Source organism: Electrona antarctica, assembly GCF_951216825.1.
Source record: "Electrona antarctica genome assembly, chromosome: 17".
NCBI lineage: Eukaryota > Metazoa > Chordata > Actinopteri > Myctophiformes > Myctophidae > Electrona > Electrona antarctica.
The window spans coordinates 18,982,190-19,007,083 of record NC_136798.1 but is presented as its reverse complement, the minus strand read 5'-3'; the positions used below and the strand labels follow the sequence as shown (position 1 = coordinate 19,007,083).

General features: G+C 43.3%; 2 protein-coding genes across 2 annotated transcripts in view; one reads left to right on the top strand and one right to left on the bottom strand.

Annotated features, from left to right (window-relative positions):
- The window catches only part of evlb (Enah/Vasp-like b), an 81,532-nt gene extending 71,428 nt beyond the window's left edge, over window positions 1-10,104 (bottom strand). The window contains exon 1 of the mRNA XM_079525528.1: window positions 9,736-10,104. Coding sequence (XP_079381654.1) covers window positions 9,736-9,740 — 5 coding nt within the window. The 5' untranslated portion in view covers window positions 9,741-10,104. The remainder of the gene's footprint in view (window positions 1-9,735) is intronic.
- A 4,766-nt stretch (window positions 10,105-14,870) lies between these two features.
- Window positions 14,871-24,407, top strand: LOC306940444 (transcriptional repressor protein YY1-like). Its single transcript, XM_079525527.1, has 5 exons — window positions 14,871-16,586; window positions 17,780-17,930; window positions 20,035-20,095; window positions 21,225-21,383; window positions 22,796-24,407. The coding sequence occupies exons 1-5, from the start codon at window positions 15,983-15,985 to the stop codon at window positions 22,976-22,978; spliced, it is 1,158 nt and encodes a 385-aa protein (XP_079381653.1). The 5' UTR covers window positions 14,871-15,982; the 3' UTR covers window positions 22,979-24,407.
- Window positions 24,408-24,894: the final 487 nt, after the last annotated feature.

The following is a 24,894-nucleotide window of genomic DNA, read 5'->3' as shown; positions in this document are numbered from 1 at the left end:
ACACACACACACACACACACACACACACACACACACACACACACACACACACACACACACACACACACACACAATTCAATTCAAAGGGCTTTATTGGCATGAGTTTACATTGCCAAAACACACATGACTGACAGACAGACAGACAGACAGACAGACAGACAGACAGACAGACAGACAGACAGACAGACAGACAGGCAGGCAGGCAGGCAGGCAGGCAGGCAGGCAGGCAGGCAGGCGCACGCACACACACACGCGCACACAGGAGTTGATCTATTTAATTACACCACACATCACAGGGAGCTGGCAGTGGGACTTTAGGGGAGTGAGGGTGATTTTCCTCTCATTCACAAAGATTTGATTACCTCTCTGTCTATCCCTCCCTCCCTCAGTGTCTCTCTCTCTGTCTCTGTGGATCAACCTTTCAAGCGCCTTACTGTGTCATCTCTGACTATGCTGAATTATGACTCATTAGTCACCCTGTCTGAATGCATTGTGTCTGTCATGGATGCCTTTTCATGAATGACAATATTGAATGATACTAACTCTAGAACTATGACTACTACTACTAGAGTATACAGGTGCAACAATTAATCAAACTAATCAATTTAATCGATTATAAAACAAAAGATTGCCATAATCTATAGACCTAATTCAATATAATAACCGTTATCAATCCGTATTTTGGACAAAATGCTCAAAGTATTTCAACATTTGAAACATCTAAAAGATCAAAACGTGGTATGTGAAATTGTCCACGACAAGTATAAAATAACTTTAGAGTTGTTAATCGATCTTTTTTAAATAAATACATTAAAAAAAGATATATATAATGTAAAAGATATTTTAAAATAACCTTCCCGAAGTTCCCAATTATTCGACTCACTGAAAAGGTAATGGCTAAAAATAATTGCGATAGTAGCAATCCGACTACTATTACTGCTACAACTAATAGGCTTTACAGCTACTACTAATAATGACATTATGATATGTCTACAGCGCAGGGCGTACGTAATGCAGACCTGTATTATATTGCATGTACCAGCTTTTCAGCTAACATCCAACACACACCCGAATGGAAACAAGACCGCAAGGTCTTTCTTCGGTGAAATCCTTTTTGGACAAAATGCCTGACTGTACATTGTGCTGTTTGCATTTATATGTTGTCTAATAAAATATTCAAACAAACAACGTTGGCCACTACAAACACTGAAAACTCACTGCCCAAGGGTCTCACTTTGCAACGAAGGTGCGTTTCTGGAGCGCTGCATACCTGTTCCGACTTCAAAGCACATGCACAGCTGTACACTTGCAAAGTGTAACGAGAGCAAAGCTCTGAAGCGAGAGGGTCCCTTTCACTCTCGGCTAATTCCTGATTTATGTCCTTTGTTGTATGCCGTAAATAGCAGATACAAGCTCACAACTTTGTCATCTTGTAGATCTGCTATTTACCAAGGTTTACTGGCACACCAGGGGTGCACTCATGCACCCGTACCGATCATAAAACGACCACTGTCCGTGTGATTTGTGGACCAAAATAAAGGCGATTTTTGAATTGCTGCTTTTTCATTCAATTTCTAAAGTCCACTGGGCCCCACTAAACATAACGAAACCTCTTATCTCCGTATTTTTACTTTTTGTGCAAAATCACACCCGTGTGAAGTAAGTGGTGCAACTCCGTGTGGGCGTCCCCGGGGGGTCCCCGAAACTTCCAGACCCACAGAAACACGCCCAGGGTGCCGGCCCGGTTCCGGTGAGCCGCCCCGCGTCCTAAACGGTTGAGAAATGACACGCTTTGTTTTGAGCTTGTCTATCTGCTACTTTTCTGAATTTGAATCCTGAAAAGTAGCAGTTTTAGACATAATGAGGTTTCCATAATAATGTATTGCTACAATGTTTTCTTTTCTTTTTTTGTGTGGGTTGGGACTAGGATTCCTGAATGAGCAAATTGTGTGCATGCCCCGTGCCATGTAGCGTGCCAATCAATACAAGCTAAAATTACTTTGGACTGGCTTTTAACCACTTAGGCCCTATTTCAAATAGCTGATCTACAAGCTCACAACGCGTTGCATTGTGCCACATTGTGCACTTTCTGTGCTATTTCTGAACTTTTTGAAACTTTTTGCCGATAATGACATTTAGCCACAGCAGGGACATCTAGGATAATGTGGTTGCGAACTAATGTTTAAATACTGGCCTTTTAGGATTCATATTTTATTTATGCTTTCAGTTCAGTAATAACGATAATGTATGTGCATTAAACAGGGCCCATGTGTGGAGATGAACAAAGGTTTTGGCATCTGGGCGTTGGCCGGGGGAATCCCCCCAATTAACTTTGCGTCTATTTTAGGAATGTTTGGAAATTCCCCTTTAATATAGAACTGGAACAAAGCGTGTGCATGGTCTTGAGAGTCTACTGAGAATCTACTATGGCGTGTACTGTACACAGTAGGGCAGCTCCACTTCTCCATAAGCTAACCACGGGCATCAAGTTCCACAACACTTGACCCCATTAAAGGTGTCCTACACTGTATTGCCTGGAACTCATGAGCCCAATATCTCCCCTGGCCAAGCGGGGATTGTCACTTGGGTGAGCGGTAGAGAAGTTTGGTCTCCCACGCAGAAGACCTAACCCAGGCTCCAATCCCTGGTGTGACATAGAATTTACGGATTGCATCTTTAATATGAAGGAGCATCTGTGATTCATCATCAGTGATATCGTTTCTGTCGGGTGGAAAGCTCATGTGTCCAAAACTGTTACTTTTCAGGATTCAAATTCAAATGATCAAAAGTAGCTGATCTACAAGCTTGCGGATCTGCTACTTTTGCTGCTTCTGTGTGACGCTGTAGTATGATCAAGTTAGGACGTTAATTTGTGAAAACAAAAAACACAAAAAGTTTAAGTATGGAGATAAGAGGTTTCTGCCCGGCAGCAACAATATGTTTGTCCCTGTTCATTCAACAGGAATATAATAGATATAGGACACACACACACACACACACACACACACACACACACACACACACACACACACACACAACTTCACATCAATATGAATTGATGGCTACATGCATCGACGGTGCAGGATCGATGGAGCCCGGGTTTTCAAAGCTTAATGAAATTTCCCACTTCACTTGGTGTTGGTGGGAGCATCTAGTCTAGAGCACGTCCCACATGCGCATGCATGGCGGCCGGCAGCCCGCAGGCCAGGACCACACATCAATGCTCTCGTTCAGATTCCACTGGTCATTCATCACCAGCAACAACAAACACAGCAGCCTCCGCTTCATAGACACACAAAGGCATAGCTATGTCACTTTTCCCTGTGATTACATTAACAAAACAATATATTTCCTCTATGTGGAGGTGTTTACCTGCATAATCTCTCTCTCTGTATTTTGGTGCTTTCACTGTTGTGCCGTTGCGTCGGTGGCCGATATATCGGCCTCTGATATGGCCTCATTTGGCATATCGGGTAATATCGTATCGGTGAAATGTATCGGTATTACATACCGATGTAACTACTGCCGATGTACTACTGTCACTGTACCTTTCACATACTCATAATCGTTAAAATTCTTTGCACATACTTTTCACTATCCGTTGCATATCGGATCGGTTATCGTTGATTGTACCCTCTCTAAACTCGGTTGTAGGTATACGGTCACAAAAATTCATATCGGTCGGGCCCTACTTCACTGTTTGTTTTTAGTAGACAGGGTCCACTGGGATGTTGTTGGGCTACCAAAGCAAACTGTGTGTTTCTGCAGATAAAGTAACACCACCACACTCCAGTGGCTGATAACTGCTGGTATAGTGGTAAATGTGGATGTGCGTGCGTATGCTTGCGGGTGCGCTGTGTGTGTGTGTGTGTGTGTGTGTGTGTGCGTGTGTGTGCGCGTGTGTGTGCGTGTGTGTGTGTGTGTGTGTGTGTATAAACAGGCACAGGGAAACAGGCACTGTTTTGAAGATTTGGACCATAAAAGTCCTCCGGCAGAGTCGATGTATAGATCAGAAAGACGGAGAAGGAAGACAGTCTAGCAGCTGAAATACCCATCAATCAAAGCTTTCCTGGGGTTTTTTTATTCCCGGCTCCTTGCATGTCTTCCCTCCCATGTCTCGTCACTGCCCTGTCTCAGTAAAAGCGGACATGCCTCATAAATTATTCTTCTTGGCCTTCTTCCACTGTAACAACAGCATGTACTAGTACAATACATGTGACCTTGGCCAGCCTGTTTGACTTGCAGCCCACATCGTGTCACTGAGATCAATGCTCATTAGATCGCTGCAAGAAACATCGCTGCTTTACGTCGTAGTAGTAACACATACTGTACAGAGTGAGGTACAAACACAAACACAGACTAGGATGCCAATAAACCTCTTCCCTGTGCGTGCACACACAGACAGAAACACACACAAACACACACAATACATATACAAATGTAAGACCAACTGATCTAGTATGATACTCAATCATAAACATGCTGTACATATATACAGTACACATGAAGCTATATGTCAAAAGGCGTGTATGTGTATGAATTCTCGCACAGAAAGTATTCATGGACACACATGCATGTCCACAAACACACACACACACACACACACACACACACACACACACACACACACACACACACACACACACACACACAGAGATTGCACTGTGGATGCAAGTGGCACTCAGTCAGTCTATGTTGCCACCTACAGTGCATCTTGTAGAACACACTGCTAACCTAAACCCATCCTTCATAACACACACAGCCAAGCCTCTGGTCGATCTTCCAGCCACACTGAATAACAATCATTGCAGTATTTCTATTTTCCTAAAACAAGCTATTTGCCAAGAAGTGCTATATGAGGAATGTGCCTTGGAACAGGGGGTGCGGTAAAACTGTGCTTTAGCACAGCTTTTTGCTGACAAGGTAGTGAAGGTGCATTGACACACACAGGACATTATGCACTGATTCAAGGGGACATATGTTCTGTCACTGGACTAAACTAGACGAGTGACATAAAGGTCACCATTTATATTCAGACGACGGTCTGAATATGAAGCTGCCAGAGACATGTCACATTAAAGGGAAATTTCACTTCGCAATGTTTGGGGTCATTTTAACGTCTACTCAGGCTTTTGTGAGTACAGTACACCAGACCGTTTTCTAAGTTGTTTGATTCATGTATTTAGATTTTTGATACTCATTTTATCAGACATGCCTCCTTTTTTCTATACAAACCCATTGTAAGTTGTAAGTATTGTCATATGACAAATAGAAGGAATAGCCTACCTACAAGCTCACGATGCATAGAAATGTGGCATGGCATGAGCTTATAAATCGGTTATTTCCAGGAAAACAAAGTAAAAAAATATATATACTTTTTTTTCTTTTCTATTTTTCCAAAATAGAGACACTGGGGTTAACTCATTCAGCACCGATAGTGCCTTTTGACGCCTCCCGGTCCAAACGCTCTCTGCGCTGAGTTCGCCTTTTGTGTCCTGTATGCGCTCATAACACTCCGGTAGCGGTGCGATGAAATAAAAAGGAAAAAAACAGAAATGAAAATATTGCTGGCTTATGCTGTCTATGGGGACGCAGTTTTTAGAATCGTAATATCTCTGATTCTTTTTTTTGGCTCAAAACAAGCTAGATTTGCGGCTCATTTCTCTAAACGTTATGATCTTCGGGTACAAAAAGTATGTTTTGGGTGAATTAAATAACAATCAAAGCACCCGTTAAATAGTGATAATTCACTTCCTGACTCACGGCTTCCGAGTGAAACGGCTTTCAAACTAAGAGTCTCGCCGTATTAATAGACTGGGCGGCGGTCCTGGAATACCTTTTTCAAACACCAGATGGGGGTGTTGGTGGTCAATGAGTTACTGTGGCTAATAGAATGTATGTTATTGGTCGTCATGGGTAGGGGCGAGACCGACCACCTTGTCAGGTGAGGCGGGGAGAGAGGGTTGAGTCAAGTGTCAGTTCATTACGTCTATCCCAGCAGCATTCTTCAATTCAAAATGGGCCACGGGTTCTGTTTGTCCCAGCATGACAGAAGTGCTAGGATGCCTTTAATCAGCCTAGATCCCAGGACAGACGACTAAATATATCGTCGCTGTCGGGCAGAAACCTCTTATCTCCAACTTTTTGTGTTTTGTCGTAAATTAATGCACTACGACGTGATCATACTACAGCGTCACACTAAAGCATCAAAAGTCACTTGAGCTTGCAGATCCGCTACTTTTCTATTTTGTTTATTTAAAATCATGAAAAGAAACCGTTTTGGACATATGAGGTTTCCACCCGACAGACGATATTCAATGTGGGTCCTGTGCTGAAAAGATGACGATGATGTGCCTCTGATCTTCTGAAAATAAAAGACTTAGAAGAACGGTCTATTTTGAGAAGCGAGACCGGCGCTGACAAGGAATGTGATGAGTGAGCACAACACTTATTAGTGTTTATCGCCATGCACGCTCGGCCGAGCCGGTGGAAACTTGTGTATTGATGAGCAGTTGTGTCTAACGTTCAAGAAAGTGTCGCAGTATTTTGTTTGTCAATATCATGCAACCCTGATAAGTTAAGCACTTGCACACATACACGCACGAACGCACGCACGCACGCACGCACGCACGCACGCACGCACGCACGCACGCACGCACGCACGCACACAGAGTGTGACTCTATATAAAGTTGCAACCCAACATCTTATTGAAATGTGCTAGTGGTGAGTTAACTAAGCCCTATTTCAAAAATAGCTCAAACATGTCACACCACAACACATTGGATGTTGTAGATCTCCTATTTTCTTGCTATTTTGGTGTAGCAGAGTGTTTCCAGTGAGCCAACATGCAATATCAGCACCCCTCTGGCCTCTACAAGCTCACAACGAGCTTGTAGACCTGATATTTTCACAATATACTGTAGACTTATTTAATGTACAATAATCGTGATATTGATGTCATATGCCCCAACCCTAGGATGATGGTCAGAGAGGAAGATAGGAAGAGATTGTCCTGGGGGATAAGACACCCTGACCTTGGGTGACACACACACACACACACACACACACACACACACACACACACACACACACACACACACACACACACACACACACACACACACACACACACACACACACACACACACACACACACACACACACACACACACACACACACACACACACACACACACACACACACACACACACTAGCTGCAGCACTCTGTGCCAGCGACAATTACCCTCAACCTGTTGTTGCCCTGGGCCGTGGCAAACCCGCGCCAAGTGTCCTCTCTACCCACACTGTCTGCTACTGGTCAAATACCAGCTGACAGGCACCGCGGCCAGTCGGCCACTCCCTGCGGCAAGTGACACTACTGCTGCTGATAGGCCCTTATCGTAGTGAAACAGTACAATTAGTCCTTAATGGATTTGGACAAGGAAGAGTTTATGATTGGACGTCCTACAATGAAGGCCCTTGGCTGATTGGCTCTGCCCCCTCCAAACCAGGAAGAGCTAGAAGAGAGAGAGTGTGCGTTCGTGTGTGCGTACCAGTGGCGTTTCCAGGAATTACATTTTGGGCAGGCAAGAATTACATTTTGGGCAGGCAAGATGTGTTAATTATCGTCTCCCCACGCACAATCGTAGCACTAAAGGTTTTCAAAGAGATATACCTGCCAGACGAGTAGGATACAAAGGCTGAAAGGCATGCGTTTACATTCCAATGGGTGATTGAGGGTCGCGCTCTACCGCAACGGCCAATCAGCTGTCCACTAATAGCTCTCAGGTCTTGTTTTTGTCCTCTTTTTTTCTCATCTTATGGATTTTGGCCAGGCAGAAAATGGATTTGGACAGTTGGACGCCTGTCCTCGCCTTATTGTAGATACGCCTCTGGTGCGTACATGCGTGTGCGTGCGTGCCTGCGTGAGTGCACACGCTACCATGTGTGCTCCGTCAAGCAACGCAAACACTTTCACATAATATTTCTCATTGATTATAATGATCAACACTAAGTTGTCATTGCACACCAACAATTTGGTATAATAACATTATTGTAGCCTACCAGCTATAATAACTGCTCCATGCATGTAGTCTCTCAACTCCATGCTAACAATGTGTCTCTGCTCTCTGCAGAGAGACACACACAAACACGTCCTCAGACAGAGACACCTGCATGGTCAGGGAATGACCATGTTACATGCAGTGGTGGAAAAAGTATGCACAATTTTTGCTCGAGTAAAAGTATAATTTCAAGTTTTCAAATGTATAAAACATCTTTTGAAAATAGCTGATCTAGAAGCTTGTAGATCGGCTATTTTCAAATGACGAAATGTAGGGCTGAAGTGTTTAATGTATGATTTGTAATAATAATCAAAGTAACTAGTAACTATAGTTTTCAAATAAATGTAGCAGTAAAAGTACAATATTTTCCCTCTGAAATGTAGTGCAAGTACTGACAAATGGAAATACTCAAGTAAAGTAAAAAATCTCAAAATTGTACCTAAGTACAGTACTTAAGTAAAATGTACTTAGTTACTTAGTTTCCACCACTGGTTATGTTTGCATGTTTTGTGCATTTCCAGCCCACCTCAGCAGTGGTTCTCAAACCTTTTACATTTCATTTCATTTCATTTCCATTTTGACATGCATATTAGGCCATGGGTTCCCAAACTGTTCAGGCTGTGACTTCCCTAAATAATCATATTTGATTTTGAACCTGGGGACGCACCCACCCTGACAAGCACTTGGAATATGCATTATACATTTAATTTGACTCGGTTCTGTGAAAATAGCCAATCTATATACAGGCTCACGGCGCCTTGTATACTGCGAGGCGTTGTGAGCTTGTAGATCGGCTATTTTCACAATGTTTGCCTATTTCTTACGTAATACTGGTATAAAAGTTCCTTAAATTGTAACGTGTGAAATATGTAGACTCTCTGTATACGCCTATACTGTATGTTGAAGTTGGTTTCTTTACTGTTGAGTGACAAAACAATATTGCACATTAAGCTAAACATCTGTGGGGACCCCCCCAAAATTATTTTGGAACCACCCCCCAGTTTGGGAACCACTGTATTAGGACACAGACACAGACTCTGTCATTGTTACAGACGTGTAAGGTTCAGTTTGGGGACCCCCTGAACCCTCTCAAAGACCCCTGGTCTTTCTTTGCCATGCCCTTCCTTTGACCTCGACCTGCAGGCGCGCACACACAAACACACCCACACCCACGCCCACGCATGCACACGCACACACAGACACACATGGGTTTGGTTCTAATTAAGGCCCAGATAGGTGGGGCGGTGGGGCCTATTTCAGCCAGGACAGGTGACACGCCGGTCAGTGAATGAAAGCACACCATTACACGTACTGTAGCGCACGCACGCACGCACACACACACACACACACACACACACACACACACACACACACACACACACACACACAGACAGACAGACAGACAGACAAGACAGACACACACACACACACACACGCCATGGTGCTGTACAGGGCCTTTCTGTCATTCTTCACCCCCTTATTATATTAGTACAAACAAAGACATTAATTATAATAATTTGGGTGGCTTATATAATGCTATATCATTAAACGCTGCAGCCTGCCCTGCCTGTGTAGACGTGGGTACTGTAGTGTACAGTAGCTACCTACGCCGTAATAAACGCGCAGCAGTATCTCAAAGAGTGCACAAACGCATGCTTGCTGTTGCTTACCTCATCTTCCTCGCCCTTCCTCTCCTCCTCTCTCTGTACTGTGATTTTTAATAATGCTTCAGTCTTTTTTGGTCCCCCCCTCGGGAACAGTTCGGTCACCAACAAGCGATCCAATTGCTCTGGTTTCGGTCGGGGAGGAGGGTTGTTGTAATCAACAGCGATGCGAGCCGAGCCGAGCCTGCCGGTTGGTTGGTCGGTTGGATGTGCAGCAGATGTTCAGGTTTACGGAGAAACAAACGCGTTGTTTCTGCCTCTATGTGGTGTCTTTTAAAGCGCAGCGTTATCCGGTCTCTGTGAGGCGGTGTTCGGAGCCATTTCAGATCAGAGCCGCTTCTTCAACACGCCGCTGTCCGTCCAGGGTAACGGGAGACCGGGACGAGAGGATCTGACAGCGGCGTCCGAGGTGCCATCTTTTCCTTTCCTTTCCTCCGAGAACCAACCAACCACTGGGAGGGAGCGTGGATACTCGGGGAGAGAGAGGGAGGGGAGGAGGGGCGGGGGGTGGGGAATACCGAGAAATACAGGGAGAGAGAGAGAGATTAAGAGAGAGAGAGAGAGAGAGAGAGAGGGAGAGAGAGTATAGGGTACTGACAAGCTGGATGAGAGAGAGAGAGAGATAAAGGAGAGAGACCAGAGAGGGGGACAGTGATGAAAGATTGTAGCAGGGGGATGGAGATAGAGAGAGAGAGAGAGAGAGAGAGAGAGAGAGAGAGAGAGAGTGCCAAACAGTCTGCCAAAATAGTAAACTGCTCAGTGTTTGATTTGTGGCCCCAGGACAGAATGGTGTGCCTCCCACTGTGCAGGTCAAACCAACTGTCTATCCTCCCCTGTCAGGCCAGGTTGTCCACCTGTCCAAACAAAGATGGTCTCTCGGGACAATAATTGGCAAAAGTGAACTTTTTATTCCATGTTGAAAAGTGTGTACAACAGCCGGCCAACAACTCTACATCTGATCTCAAACCTCAAACACTTCTCCATATATGGAGCTGACCTGTTCTGACATTCCATATGTTGATCCTTCACCCCACCCGTCCTTCCTCTTCGATGTCTCCCTTTTGACTGATACCTGTCCATTTAAACTCTAGACGGACCTACCCCAAAGTTAACTTATTAGTGCAGCCGGCAAAAACTACAGTTCTCAACATGTCCGGCACCACCTGGGCCCTCTTCAAACCCTGTACACTCAAGACACTGCCCCCGCTGCCACCGTAAGATCTCCATATATGGAGCTGACCTGTTCTGACATTCCATATGTTGATCTGACCTCATCAAACGCTGTACCTTCAAGACACGCTCCATATATGGCCAGACCTCATCAAACCCTGTACACTCAAGACACTGTCCCCGCTGCCACCCTAAGATCTCCATATATGGAGCTGACCTGTTCTGACATTCCATATATTGATCTGATCTCATCAAACCCTGTTCACTCAAGACACACTCCATATATGGCCATACCTCATCAAACCCTGTACACTCAAGACACGCTCCATATATGGCCAGACCTCATCAAACCTGTACACTCAAGACACTGCCCCCACTGCCACCCATAGATCTCCATGTATGGAGCTGACCTGTTCTGACATTCCATATGTTGATCTGACCTCATCAAACCCTACACACTCAAGACACGCTCCATATATGGCCAGTACAGAATTCATGGTAAGAAAAGTAACGCACATCCTCCATTGGTGCTGAGCCAAAACTGTAGAAACAGTAAACAATAAAAAGAAAGCAGGGGCTCGCAACTCACTTTAAGATGCTCCAAACTTTATTTAGCGACAGACAGGCAGAAAATACGACGTTTCGACCTCACAGTCTTTGTCAAGTATATACTTGACATCGCCCTCATGCTACATAAAGCATGATGACATTTTTAATGTTTTGCCTTGTTAATGGTATGGTCACATATTATGCCAATTATGAAAATTGCTCAACATATGCAAGTTAGCATCCGGCAGTTTCTAAATGCTGGGGACCCATAATCAACATTTCTAACATAAAACCATGGTGTACTCAACATGTCCGGGTTCACAATGGGGCTCTATGGGCTGGCAAGTAGACTATCACACCACCAAGGAGAGAACTTTTTGTCTCCATCCATTTGTAGTCATAATGTTTTATTCAATCACTCAGTGTCATAGGCTACTCAGCCACATTAACGACCATGAAAGCTAGCTATACTTTTACTAAGTATAAACTTGTGTAGCTACTTAGATACTTTTTATGAGGAGTAATGGGGTGTATATAACTATTGTTCACCACTGCTGTCATTATAGTTATGGTACATGTTGAATTTGCCATCCACTAGAGTCTGAACAAATTTTAAAACTATATATTTATAGCTATGAATCTGCTTGGTGTGGATTGTGGAAGCAGCACGTCCTCTAGCGGCTGCTAGAGAGACTTGACTATTTGTCGCCTTCCCTACATCACATCACATGTAGTGTTCTGTTCTGTCAGGCCTTCTTTTGGCGGCTCAGATAGCCTATATTCTATACAAATAATGCATGCAAACAAACCTCTGTGAGGTCTATATAGTAAGAGCTTTTAAGAGATCAGGAAATCAAAATGCTAATCGCGTGCTTTGACATTGTGGGGGAAATTCCCCCTTTTCTTGTGTTTGAAGCAGAAGAATATTTACTGGCTTCTTATCCTCTAAAAGCATGGCACATGGGGGTTTTATGTTCCAGTGACACAATATTTGTATTGGCGAAGAATGTAGCTAAGCCAGAATCCATCCTAAAAGAGAGTTTATAAGATAATCCTGTTCATTTAGGGAGTTCAAACAATGGGCCTATTTGTTAGGTTGGACAGCAGCTGTCCTAAAGCTACAAAGCAGAACTTGAAGGATCACAGTTGTGATGTCATTATAGGTTGTTCCACAATGACTCACAACCAAGGTGGGATTATATTAACCATTTCCAAACTTTGTTTGTTCCAGGTTTTAGCTCCATGTCAACATTCATGAACAACAAGAATTTCTCCATTTCAGTGCAATTCTTAGTTGTTTAAAGGACCACTTCACCACTTTTCAACATCTCTTCATATAATTGGTCCTCACTAATGTTCATGATAAAACACCACCATTTTTTCCTACTCAGTCTGTGTCTCATAGGAGGGCTGTGGGCAGTTCGAACACCCGTCCACCAGTGACATCATCATTAGGCAGATTTTTTTTTAAACAAGATTTGTTTTAAAATATATTTCGATTTTAATTATCGTGAGAACGATGGCTTCAACTTTTGCATTGCAACTTTTCAGGAAAAGAAAGCCTGCCGTTTCTATTAGCTTGGATTCACCATCGATGATGTCACTGGTGGACGGGTTTCTGAACTGCCCACAGCCCTCCTATGAGACACAGACTGAGTAGGAAAAAAATGGTGGTATTTTATCATGAACATTAGTTAGGACCAATTATAGGAAGAGAAGTTGAAAAGTGGTGAAGTGGTCCTTTAACTTGTGAGTGGCCCCGGGCCACAAAGTTGGTTACTCATTCATTGTCAGTGGAGCAGTCGCAGTATATATCTGTTGTTGACTTAACCCACGTAAACCAGACACATTATATACTTTGTTTTAGCCTACAACAGATAGATAGAAAAATAATCTGCAAGTTAACGTCACGTGATTTGAGCTTGTAGAGCCATTTTATTTTTAGTTAAAAAAAAATGAAAATATGCCAGGTAACGAGGTGAAGTTACTGTGACAAACTCTTGTCTCTGGTGGTATTGAGGGGAACAGTGTGTGCAGTTTTGAACTTTAACTGGCATTATCTAACCTGTATCCCACGATTTTGTAACCCGTTTTTCACCCGGTGCCAATTGCCTAAACTATAATCCTGGGCGCTACTACTACTCTCCCTCTGCCAACCTGGGGAGAGCCCCTAACTGAGCTCACGCTTGCTTCGATGCATGAGGAGTGAGCGGGTCGCTTCTTATGTTTCGAACATTCCTGCCTATAATAGGGATCGATTAAGCTATTAATCGAGTATTGATTATGTTTGTATAATAGATTAAATCTGTCCAATTAACTGTTGTACCTCTACTCACCTGCACAGGACAGCACACATCCCAAAAGCAAAGATATATTATGTTCAGTGTGTTAATTTCACACAGTTGGACACAAATGCAATTGAGATTGACATTCACTCAGTTAAAACCCAGGTGTTGAAAAACCATGCTTCACTGTTTCAGAACAATATAGGATATATTCAACTACATGTCTGATAGGCCTAACTCCCCAAGTGGGCAAAAACCAAAAGTAATTTGTCAAACCAAGCCTTGGCAATGTATTATTCTGTCCAGCAGAGGTCCTCCATATACTCTTTAAGTCACATCTACACTTGTATGTGTACACAATAATTAATCCTGAGGTCATACTTGCCCCAGACCCCTTCCCCTGCTTCCTCAAGGGACCTGTCTTTCGGACGGACGGAAAGACAGATCAATTCTGAAAACAATTGCTTGTGAATACCACAGCTGTGTGCTCATTGCTCAAATAACTAGATCTGAATCTTAGGCCTATTTTAATAACTCAGTTGAACAGTTAGGGAAACGACCATTGCTGATGTACTGTAGTTGTCACGATGAGTATCGAGACATTCAGAAATCCCACTCAGGCAAGAATGAATGACGACCCCTATTGAAGACTTGTGGTATTTTCCTAGAATATGCAGCTGTGGCAAGTCTTGCTGTAGTAGAGACTATTATTTATTTATCTATCTAATATACAGTATCCAATTGCCATTGATTCCCTGTTGACTGTGGGAGAGTGAACCGGATTTAAACATGACACTGCCTGCGTGGCCTATGCTGTTTTCTCCTGAGTCATCTTCATAGAGGATTTTATCTTGATTTCCTTTCCCCTGAGTATTTTCAGATTATAATTAATGTAATCTCTAAAGTAGGCTACAATGGCCCAAAACAGATGAACAATGGTTGAGAATACTAGGTTAATGCTCCATATCATGCCAGTGTAAACAATAACCAAATCTGATCAAACTAATAATACAAAGAAGCTTTGACATTGTTACATAAACGCATGTTATTACATAGGAATGTAGACAATGCAAATTTTCTGATTTTTTTTCAGACATTGTGGGAGACATTAACATAAAAAGAAATGTTACGACTTCCATAGACATCATGTAATATGATTAAATATGATTTAACCAACAATAGTTTGAAAAAGAAACAAATCATTTTAACAAGCAACCATTGAAATAATTTTGGAAATTGGGGCACCCGGGTAGATAATAGATTCTGGCTTTGACAATGCTTTCCCTTGCTCACACATGTTGATCAGGCTATAACTGACCATGTGTCCAAGTAAATAATCAAATGTCAGGATTAAAAGCCTGTTTTTTCCCCTGATTCCAGCTAGAAGCAGTTTTTGTCAAGCTGCAAATGTCTCATGCAAGAGGAAGTAGGGCAGAATGTATCTGTACCGCCACCTGCAGGTCAGATTATAGAACTAATACAATTTCAGATGACTGACCCAAGTCAAGTTTGCGGTCCCAGATTGATTGATTGATGCAGTCATTAAATAGACAGTGTAAGCCTTTATATGAGGTCAGGTTTATCACTTATATCATCATTGTATGTGTACAAACAAGATACATAATCATAAAACACATTTTTTTAAATGGGAGGGATGCAATTGGTCAAAATAATAATAATAATTAAATACTATCAAAATTGGAAATGTTAAATCTGAGATGCAATACGAATAATTTTAAATACACAGCAGGGCTTGTTAGATTTTACAATAGTAGATAATAAAAGATGAACAATGAACATTGAATGTGCATTTCATCGTTTGCATAATTTATATTATCTGCCATACTGATAACGGTGTCAGTGCATGAACCCTCCCTCCCCAGACCCTCTGGGGTCGCCAAGTCTCGCGTTATCCCACAGTAGTGGCGGCGAGAACTGGTGGTGGTGTGCACTGTGCACTGTGTGGGACTGGACTGGAGCAGAGCAGCAGACACTAGACACACGGACTAGAGGGAGAAGACTAGACTAGAGTTGTTATCGAAGAGAGAGAAAGGGAAAGAAGACGAGAGGGGGCGTGTGTGTGTGTGTTTGTGTGCGTACGTATGAGTGTGTGTGCATGCAGCAGGGGGGGGTGCACGGAAAAAGGAAAGAGTAAGAGAAACCCGAAGAATAATACACAACACGGCGTGCGTGAATGAGCACAGGGACAGGGTCCAGTCCAGGGAGTCAAGCTGGCGGAATACGGCACCATGGCATCGGGGGTGGGGGACACGTTGTACATCGAGGCGGACGGCTCCGAGATGCCCGCCGAGATAGTGGAGCTTCACGAGATCGAGGTGGAGACCATCCCGGTGGAGACCATCGAGACCACGGTGGTCGGCGGGGACGAGGACGACGACGATGATGAAGAGGAGGAGGACGAGGACGACGATGATGGCCAGCCCATGATCGCCCTGCAGCCGCTGGTGACTGACCACCACAACCTGCACAGCCTCCACAACATCCACCACCAGGAGGTGATCCTGGTGCAGACCCGCGAGGAGGTGGTCGGCGGGGACGATGACTCGGAGCTGCACGGTGCGGACGGCTGCTGCTACGAGGACCAGATCCTCATCCCGGTGCCGGCCCCCGGCGCGGAGGACGAGTACATCGAGCAGACTCTGGTGACCGTGGCCGGGAAGAGCAGCGGCTCCTCCCGCATGAGGCGGGCGGGAGGCGGCGGCGGCGCCGGGAAGAGAGCGGGGAAAAAGAGCTATTTGTGCAGCGCGGAGGCCGGAGGGAGGAAATGGGAACAGAAGCAGGTGCAGATAAAAACTCTGGAGGGGGAGTTCTCTGTGACTATGTGGGCATCGGGTGAGTTATTGCGCTTCTAAAATCCGCCCGGTCCGGTTCTATCCTTGCATTGTTCACGCTTTTCGGTTTGCGGGAGCATGCACGAGGCCTTGTTGCAGGGCGTTGTCCTTCCTGCACCAGACTAATTCCTGGAAATTGATCATGTCGGTTGAAAATCTCCCCGAATAACGCCCGTTTTCGACCGCGGAGACGTGCATCGGTGTTCGATTGAAATGTTTTTGTTTTGAAGGGAGGCCATGTTTTAGTGTGTTGCTGGGCGCCGCCATATTTTTCTCCCCGAGACTCATAAGTATGGCGGCGGCGGCCCGAAAACATGGCGCCTGGGCCCCGGTCAGGCAGCGATGGCGGTGCGCGTGGTGGTGAGGAGGTGCGCACACACTGCTTCTGTTCTGCTGCAAGGCCGCAAACTACTGGCGCACATAACACTGCATGCAGACGTGCACGTTTCGGCTGTATGGTGTTGGGGGTGATACGGAATGTGTTGTAAGAAAAAGAAAATGTGTTTTTTGTTATGGCCCTGGGATTTAATTTGGATTTAGCTAAAAGCTGGATACTGCTGGCAGTGGCAGCAGACGCACTGACGTACGTTGTTGTGCACACATCTGCACTTCTGCAGACATCCGTGATCCGTCCATTAATGGATTTAAATGTATTTACCAGAAAGTATTGCAGCATGAGACATGATCTGGTTGCACGAAGCATCTCTGATTTTCCTTAAAAGTTTTCCCTGTTTTCGAAGTCTGTGTGTATAACGTATGATAAAATCGTGAAGGGGTATTTCACTTTAAAGCACTGTTGGGGTCATTTTAACATACATTCGGGCTTTTGAGTGCACCCCAAACAGTTTTTAAGTTGCTCGTTTCAATATTTAGATATTGGACATTCATTAGATCAGACACGCCCCCTCCTGGATGAGCCCATTCAGCTTAAATCACTTTAATAACCATGTTAAAACCACTTAATGTCTACTTGGACTGTTGTGTGCATCCCAGACCGTTTTTATGTTGCTTGATTTTTTCAATATTTAGATATTTGTCATTTATTTCATCAGACACGCCCCTTCACAATATGTATAAGCTTTAACCAGTGACATTCACTCAGAGTACATCAATATATGCCCCCCGATTTGTAGATGGGGAAATGTCACTACATTATCGGTTCAGTTTGTGCAATGTTTCCTAGATAATATAAAGACATCGACCACGAGTCGGTGGTAGAAGAGCAGATCATCGGGGAGAACTCCCCTCCTGACTACTCTGAATACATGACCGGGAAGAAGCTGCCCCCTGGTGGAATCCCTGGGATCGACCTGTCAGACCCCAAACAGTTGGCTGAGTTTGCCAGGTGAGTGTTTGATTTTAATATGGACAAGTGTGTGTGTGTGTGTGTGTGTGTGTGTGTGTGTGTGTGTGTGGGGGGGGGGGGGGGGGGGGCTCTTGAAATTCTATCTTTATGTGGACCAGATGTCAAGAATGCTTAAGTATTTAGATTATAAAGAACACTTTAGTCATTTTGACTGCCAGGGACTTTCCCATCCATTTCCCATGATCACGGTGGTTTGACTCATGGATATATAAAGAATCATATCATATGGATATATAAAGAATCAACTGTTTGAGAGAAAACGCTAATGTTACTGCCGTCGAATTATTACAAATTTCGGGGCCGGTCCGGGACTCGAACCCACGACACATGGGTTTTTCCAATGTGAGGGTCTAGGGTTACTGGTGTGTGCCCCCCCCCCATTTTCACACCGTGTCAAGTACCGTGCCGAATTCAAATGGCTACTAGTTTGCATAACAAGAGCTTTAACTGTTACCTGAGCGCACGTTCTCGACAAGAGCTTTAACTGTTACCTGAGCGCACGTTCTCGGACTCATACGGTAAGCAACACTTTAACAGCAGTATGGCTCCAGTAGGCTACTGCTGCTGTGGTGTTCCGCACGCAACAAGAATGCCGCCTCCACCATCAAAGAACAGATTAATTCGTCCAAAGCAAACTTTTTAGTTTCGCTACTGTCTACTTTTGTGTTTGCCGTGATGTAGGCGAGTGCACGTTCGCGGTACCGGGAAAAAAAAGTCACCATTACACCACTGACCATAATATGTGGTGGGATAGGGTTTCACACTCCCTATGGCATTAACGCTTAATTAGATTAATCTGCAGATTTTTTAGGTTGTCTAGAGACGTTATCTGATCCAAAATAGACATTTTGAAATGTCTAAATCTACTACAAGTAGCAATTCCCAGCTGGCAACTAGCAGCCAGCTGGCTGCAACTGACCAAGCTACTACACAGCCAAAGCAAACAACTCTACTACTGAAGGCATTAGATCAATGAGTCAACCTTTTTCATTGTAAAGACCTCCAGTTTGATATATATTAGGCCATGGATCCCCATTTGACATGAGTTTATTTATTTTTTTAACACCTTTATTGCTTTAATTCATATAATAACATGTTACGTTGACTGCCGGTGTTTAAAGTTACCTTTCGTCAAAGCGTCGTAATTCTGCTACGTTATGATGGAAATCCGGCTAAAAATAGTTAAATCAATTGGTTGATTAAAGTATGAATACTTTATTAGTGATAAATGTAAACGGCACGAAGTACAGTCAGACATTTGGGCTAAAAACATAAAACAAAAGTCCCCTGTGGTTTCCGTTGTGGTCCTAGTGCCTTCTGCTCTACTGTCGCACGTCAGTGGAATGCCTGCCCTGCCACCTGAGAGTACCACAGTCCACAGATGCTTTTAAAAATTGACTAAAAACCTATATTTTTTAACAAAGTGTTTGTTTGATTGTGGTAGTACTATTCAGAAACTTGCCAAATAGTCTTAAAAACCCTACATAAAATGCAATTGTGATAAGATCATGGATCGTGTTCCATTTTTTTGCCATATTGCCCTCCCCTAGGCATGTTCTCAGTCTAATGTAATAATTAGGCCCTGATATCATGCCAAATGCATTGCAAATGCTTTCCAGACATAAAATGATGACATTTACAGCCCAGGTCGGTCCAAAAGTATCCTGGCTGCTTCTGGCATTTGGCAGCATTACCAGATGGCCAGTCTGGTCATGTCATGTCGTGTTATGTTATTTATTCCCCAAAAAGCTACTGGTTAAGGCTGTAATAAAGGTCCTTTGGTCAGAAAACCACACAGGCAGGCTTGTACTCTCAAAGACAACATTTTTCTAATTAGATGCCGCAGAGTTTAAAATGGTTTTAACCAATTTAATTTTGAAAGTTTAATCTGAACTGTGCTAATATTTTCCGTGACAAGTGTGTGTGTGTTGAAATGAAATCTCTGTATACATTTTCACACACAACACCAGGACATCCTGGACATTACCTTTATAACGGGGATGGTGACCTGGATGTCTTAGTTTAAAAGTATAGGTTTGGTGTGTGTGTGACTCATGTTAGATGTACTTTTCACCCGCCACAGAATGAAGCCAAGGAAAATCAAAGAGGACGATGCTCCCAGGACGATAGCCTGCCCGCACAAAGTAAGTGTTCTGCCCCCTCCGTCTTCTCAGAGAAACATCCCTGACACTTGTCTGGAATCTACCGCCATGAGAGCCCTCCAGAGGCTTTCATAAAACCTTAGGTTGTTGCTGCCTTACTTGAAGTATATATAAGAATTCGTTAAATGGCATCTTTCATCGTTTACTAATTCCTGTGGACTGCTCTTGAACTTGAAATGCAAAAAAGAAGTGTGATGTTGGATGTGAACTCTGTGTGTATTTAATCTATATATCTATAAGATAAATTGCCCAGGGCAAATAAAACAAGTATCAGTACAGCCCAATGTATTTTCTTCGGCTGCAGGCTGCCGCTGCCTTGGATAAACCTCTCTGCCTGAGCAGGGCTCTAGACTGCTGCCCACACTAGTATTCAAGTTAAAAATCACGTGATTGCATTTGTGCTAGTTGCATTAGCCGTCGATTTATCCATTCCTTCCGTGTATGTAGTGGCGCTGATGATAAAGTGTTTAACAATCATTCTGTCCTTTTAACGTGACCGTTGTCTATTCTTAGACTAGATTTAACGCATAATTATAGAAGAAGTGCTTGTTTCTATATACGGACAAGTAGAATAGCACGCATATCTGAAATGTAAAACGCCATGTGCAGGATAGGAGTAAACATAATGAAAAATAAGAGTACACACTGGGTCATGCTCCAAAACATTAAAGTTTTATTCGCAGCGTAGACGTTTCGAGCGTCGTTCTCTTATTTATATATGGGGCACACGCTGCTTTTTATAAAACCGTGAGGTATGCTTGAATGAACCCTCCTTAGATATTACTTGGACCAGAGCTGCAATTTTGCTGGCTAGAAAACCATTGTGAAATCCGTGTTATTAGTGTCAGTGATTAGACCAGAGGTCTCTACCTACTGACACGGTCTGGTGACGGTCTAAATTCAGTGAATCGGCTCAAACTGGATGGAAATATTTTTTTTAATATGAAACAAAAAACAACAGCACCACAGAAACATTGCAAATACATTACTTCAGAGCGTTCCTTCCTTCCTATGGAATGGTAATCGGGATTGATTTTCAAAGCAGTTTTTTTTTGTTTGTAGGTCTGTTGGCACACCAGCTAATGTATCTTGTTCTTTATTTTGGGCCCAGGGTTGCACCAAGATGTTTAGGGACAACTCGGCCATGAGGAAGCACCTACACACCCACGGGCCCCGTGTGCATGTGTGTGCGGAGTGCGGCAAGGCCTTTGTGGAGAGTTCGAAACTCAAACGTCACCAACTGGTTCACACAGGGGAGAAACCCTTCCAGGTGCGTACCTGCGGACAGACATCCATGTAGACTAAATATTGAATCAAGCAACTTAAAAACTGTCTGGGGTGCACACGAAAGCCTGAGTAGATGTTAGGTGCCCTACACACTGCACAATATTTGCTCCGATTATGCTATCGGAGCTTTTTTGGCGCTCGCTGACAAAACCCCTAATTGGACACAAGATCGGGCTTTGATTGCAGAGGTTTTGCTCGCTGTGTGTGAAAGGCTCTGCGAGAAGATCCATCGGTGATAAAAGCGCTCGCCGATGCCTTCCCGAGCATTTCTGAATATCTAGCAGGTTTGATATTTGACTCTCGTCGACTGGACATCATACAGTATGAACGGGGTTGCAACTGCACCCCCGAGAACGTCCATATTGCCAATGAGAGCACACAGACAGAAAGTCTGTCTGTCTGTATCGATAGATGATAATATATAACCTTTATTCCATGGGTAAATTCAGGTGTCATACTTATTCCTTGGGTAAATCCAGGTGTCATACATATTGGTAGCTATATTAGCCTAATATTGCTGTTTAATAGTCTATAAAACCAACGCATCATCTCACTTGAATAATGTTGATAAAACCGTGTTGGAATCTACGCTGCAGCACAAACTGTGTGTGTGTGTGTGTGTGTGTGGATGCAGAGAGACAGAATTATTTAATGAAAATCAAGATTTTGCGTCCTGTCTGCTCTGCATTTCACACTATTCTCCTGCATGTATGTGAGACGTCAAAATTAATTAAAATAAAACACATGTAGCCTATATGTATCGGGTCTGGATCACATCTTGGTACTCTTCTTGCAGTGTGTGATCCCTACTCGGCGATCAATCGTTTAGGCAAGCTGATGCATAACCTTCCTAATTGGCTTTAATCGTTACACTGCAATATCCTGAGTCTTAATTTAATCACTTTCAAAATAGTGTCCCTATTTTATTTTTTCCATGTAATTATAGGCGAAAAACATGTTCATGGCAGAAAATGCATTGAGCTTGTAGATACGGCAAAGTCTTGGCTTAAGCCCTTGAGTGTAAAAAGTTGCCCTTTTCTTTGCTAGTGTACTATCTAGGGACGTTGGAGTGCTTCAAAGCAACTGAATTAAGATAAAAACATCAAACCTAGCATCTTTCTGAACAACATCTAAATGACATTCTTAGTGTTTGTGGTCAAGCTAACAGAATGTACCTAGTACTTCAGACTTCACATAAAAATTCTCTGTTCTGCTTTCTGAAAAAGATATTCAGGGGTCACGTTCGCACCCCTGCCATCTTGTCTAGCTCTGATGCAGGCAAATAAGGATGCAACCGCCCCCTTGCTAACAACTGAATAATCCCCACGCCCTTGTATTTTCCTTCCATCCACCCACTTTCTAACAACCGAATAAACCCGTGTATTTTCCTTCCAGTGTACCTTTGAGGGCTGCGGGAAAAGGTTTTCTCTGGACTTCAACCTGCGCACTCACGTGCGGATCCACACTGGAGACCGACCGTACGTCTGCCCCTTTGACGGTTGTAATAAGAAGTTTGCCCAGTCTACCAACCTCAAGTCTCACATCCTTACACACGCCAAAGCGAAAAACAACCAATGAGAACTTTGCAAAAAAGAAAAACGGCCACAAGCCGTGCACGCGCACTCACACACATACACAGAATATAAACCCATCCTAGCAACACCCGTGAAACCTTGCTTTGAAAAAACGAATGGATGATTGAGACTTTGGGGAAATAGAAGGATTTAAAAAGACTTGAGATGGTGATATCCAGCCAATTTTCCTATCCTTCCCTCCCCACTTCTTCTGCTGTTTTGGCTGAGGAACACTGACTCCCCCAAAGACCCCTTCTTCCGCCACAGTACTTTTCTCTTCCTCCAGTGGCGCTCAGTTGCCAGAAGATGGAACTCATGTACACACAGCAGAGACTATTGTTTTCTAACCGCACAGCCGTGTGATAGAGAGAAAGAGAAAGAGTAATCTGTCATGTTTTTCGTTCTCCTTGTCCTATCACTTTTTAAGTTAATTTCACTGCCTCTCTTCTATGCTCCTTTCCTCCAAGTGTGCATATTGTACACTTATCTGGGCTATGTTTACTAAAATTGTGATTATTTTTCATTTTTCGTATCCTTCTTATCCGTTATACATGGGATCCATACCCATGATGACATCGGTGTTGAGGTGGCTTTCACGCGTTCACAAGCTGAAACGGAAAAAATATATATATTTGTTTGCATTTCCATCCCTACTTTGGTTGTATTTTTTTTTCCTCCTCTAACCACACAGAATAATCGTGTATACTTGTATTGTATGGCTGTATTGGTATTATGTAGAAATAGAGGTGTGATTCAAAGTGTTAACCGATTAAACTTTTAGTCATGGAGTTGCTTTACCTTTTTTCTATGGACTGTCTTTATGCAGAGCAAATGAGTAGTATGAACTTTAGACAAGGAGTTCCACCGGGCCTCAAGCCTGTGGTAGGCTATATTCTGGTGCGTCTCAGAGGCAGGACGGGTAGCAAGAGGAAGGAAGGCACTGGAGCATCTCAGACAGTTTAAGCCCTTTTAATTCACAGGATGCAGGTAAGAAATGACCAAAATGGTAATTTCTTACCTGCACCAGTGCCTTCCTTCCTCTAGTATGAACTTTACTCCGAGCCTGTCGGGTTCAAGTACCTGAAGGAAACCTATGTTTAACCACTTTATAACCCTGGCACCCCTATTTAGGGCATGTCATTATAGACAAATGTTCAAATAATAATACAATTTTAAAAATCAAAATGTTGAAAAATAGTGGACCTACAAAGTGTTGCATTGCAACCTGAGCATTCAGATTGGGGTTTCTTTTCCACTATTCATCAAATGAAGTATATAGGGATTATGTGGTTAAAGCTGACAGCGTGACCATCACCTTCTTTGTTAGAATGTAATGTACAGTTGTCACCCATTAACTTTTGTTGATATTTACACTCATGTATCTCAATTGTCCACAATAAAAATGGGTCATTTGAATCCTCTCGAAATAGCCAGTTACTGTTTCGTCTGATTTTCTGGGGGTTGGAATGGCGTTGTTAATTTTAGGATATTAACTACTTAAACCCGGTACTTTTAGTTAACCAAAGTCCCCCAGGGATCTATTCAGAGTATTTTTATTTTTTTTTGCCAAATGTTTTCCCCACCAGAATAAGGACGCGGGTTCAAATGATTAAAGATTTCCCATATTCATTATCACTGCACCTAAGGAGAACACTGCTGCACTGATAAGCCTAGCAGCCTATTTGATCCTCCTGAATGGTGATGACAAGATAAGATTCACTTATTCTTTCTGGATTGAAAGAACTGCATTGCACATTGCAACCCGTTAAGACCTTAGGCCGATTCTACAAATGTCTTATAAATCTTTTTCTGAAATTGTTATCAATATCAGTGATGCTCAAAACTTTTCGTGTCAAGGAACCCCAAAATGATTATGTATCTGGCTGCCGACTCTGTCCCAGGGACCCCAGAAGCAAAGCT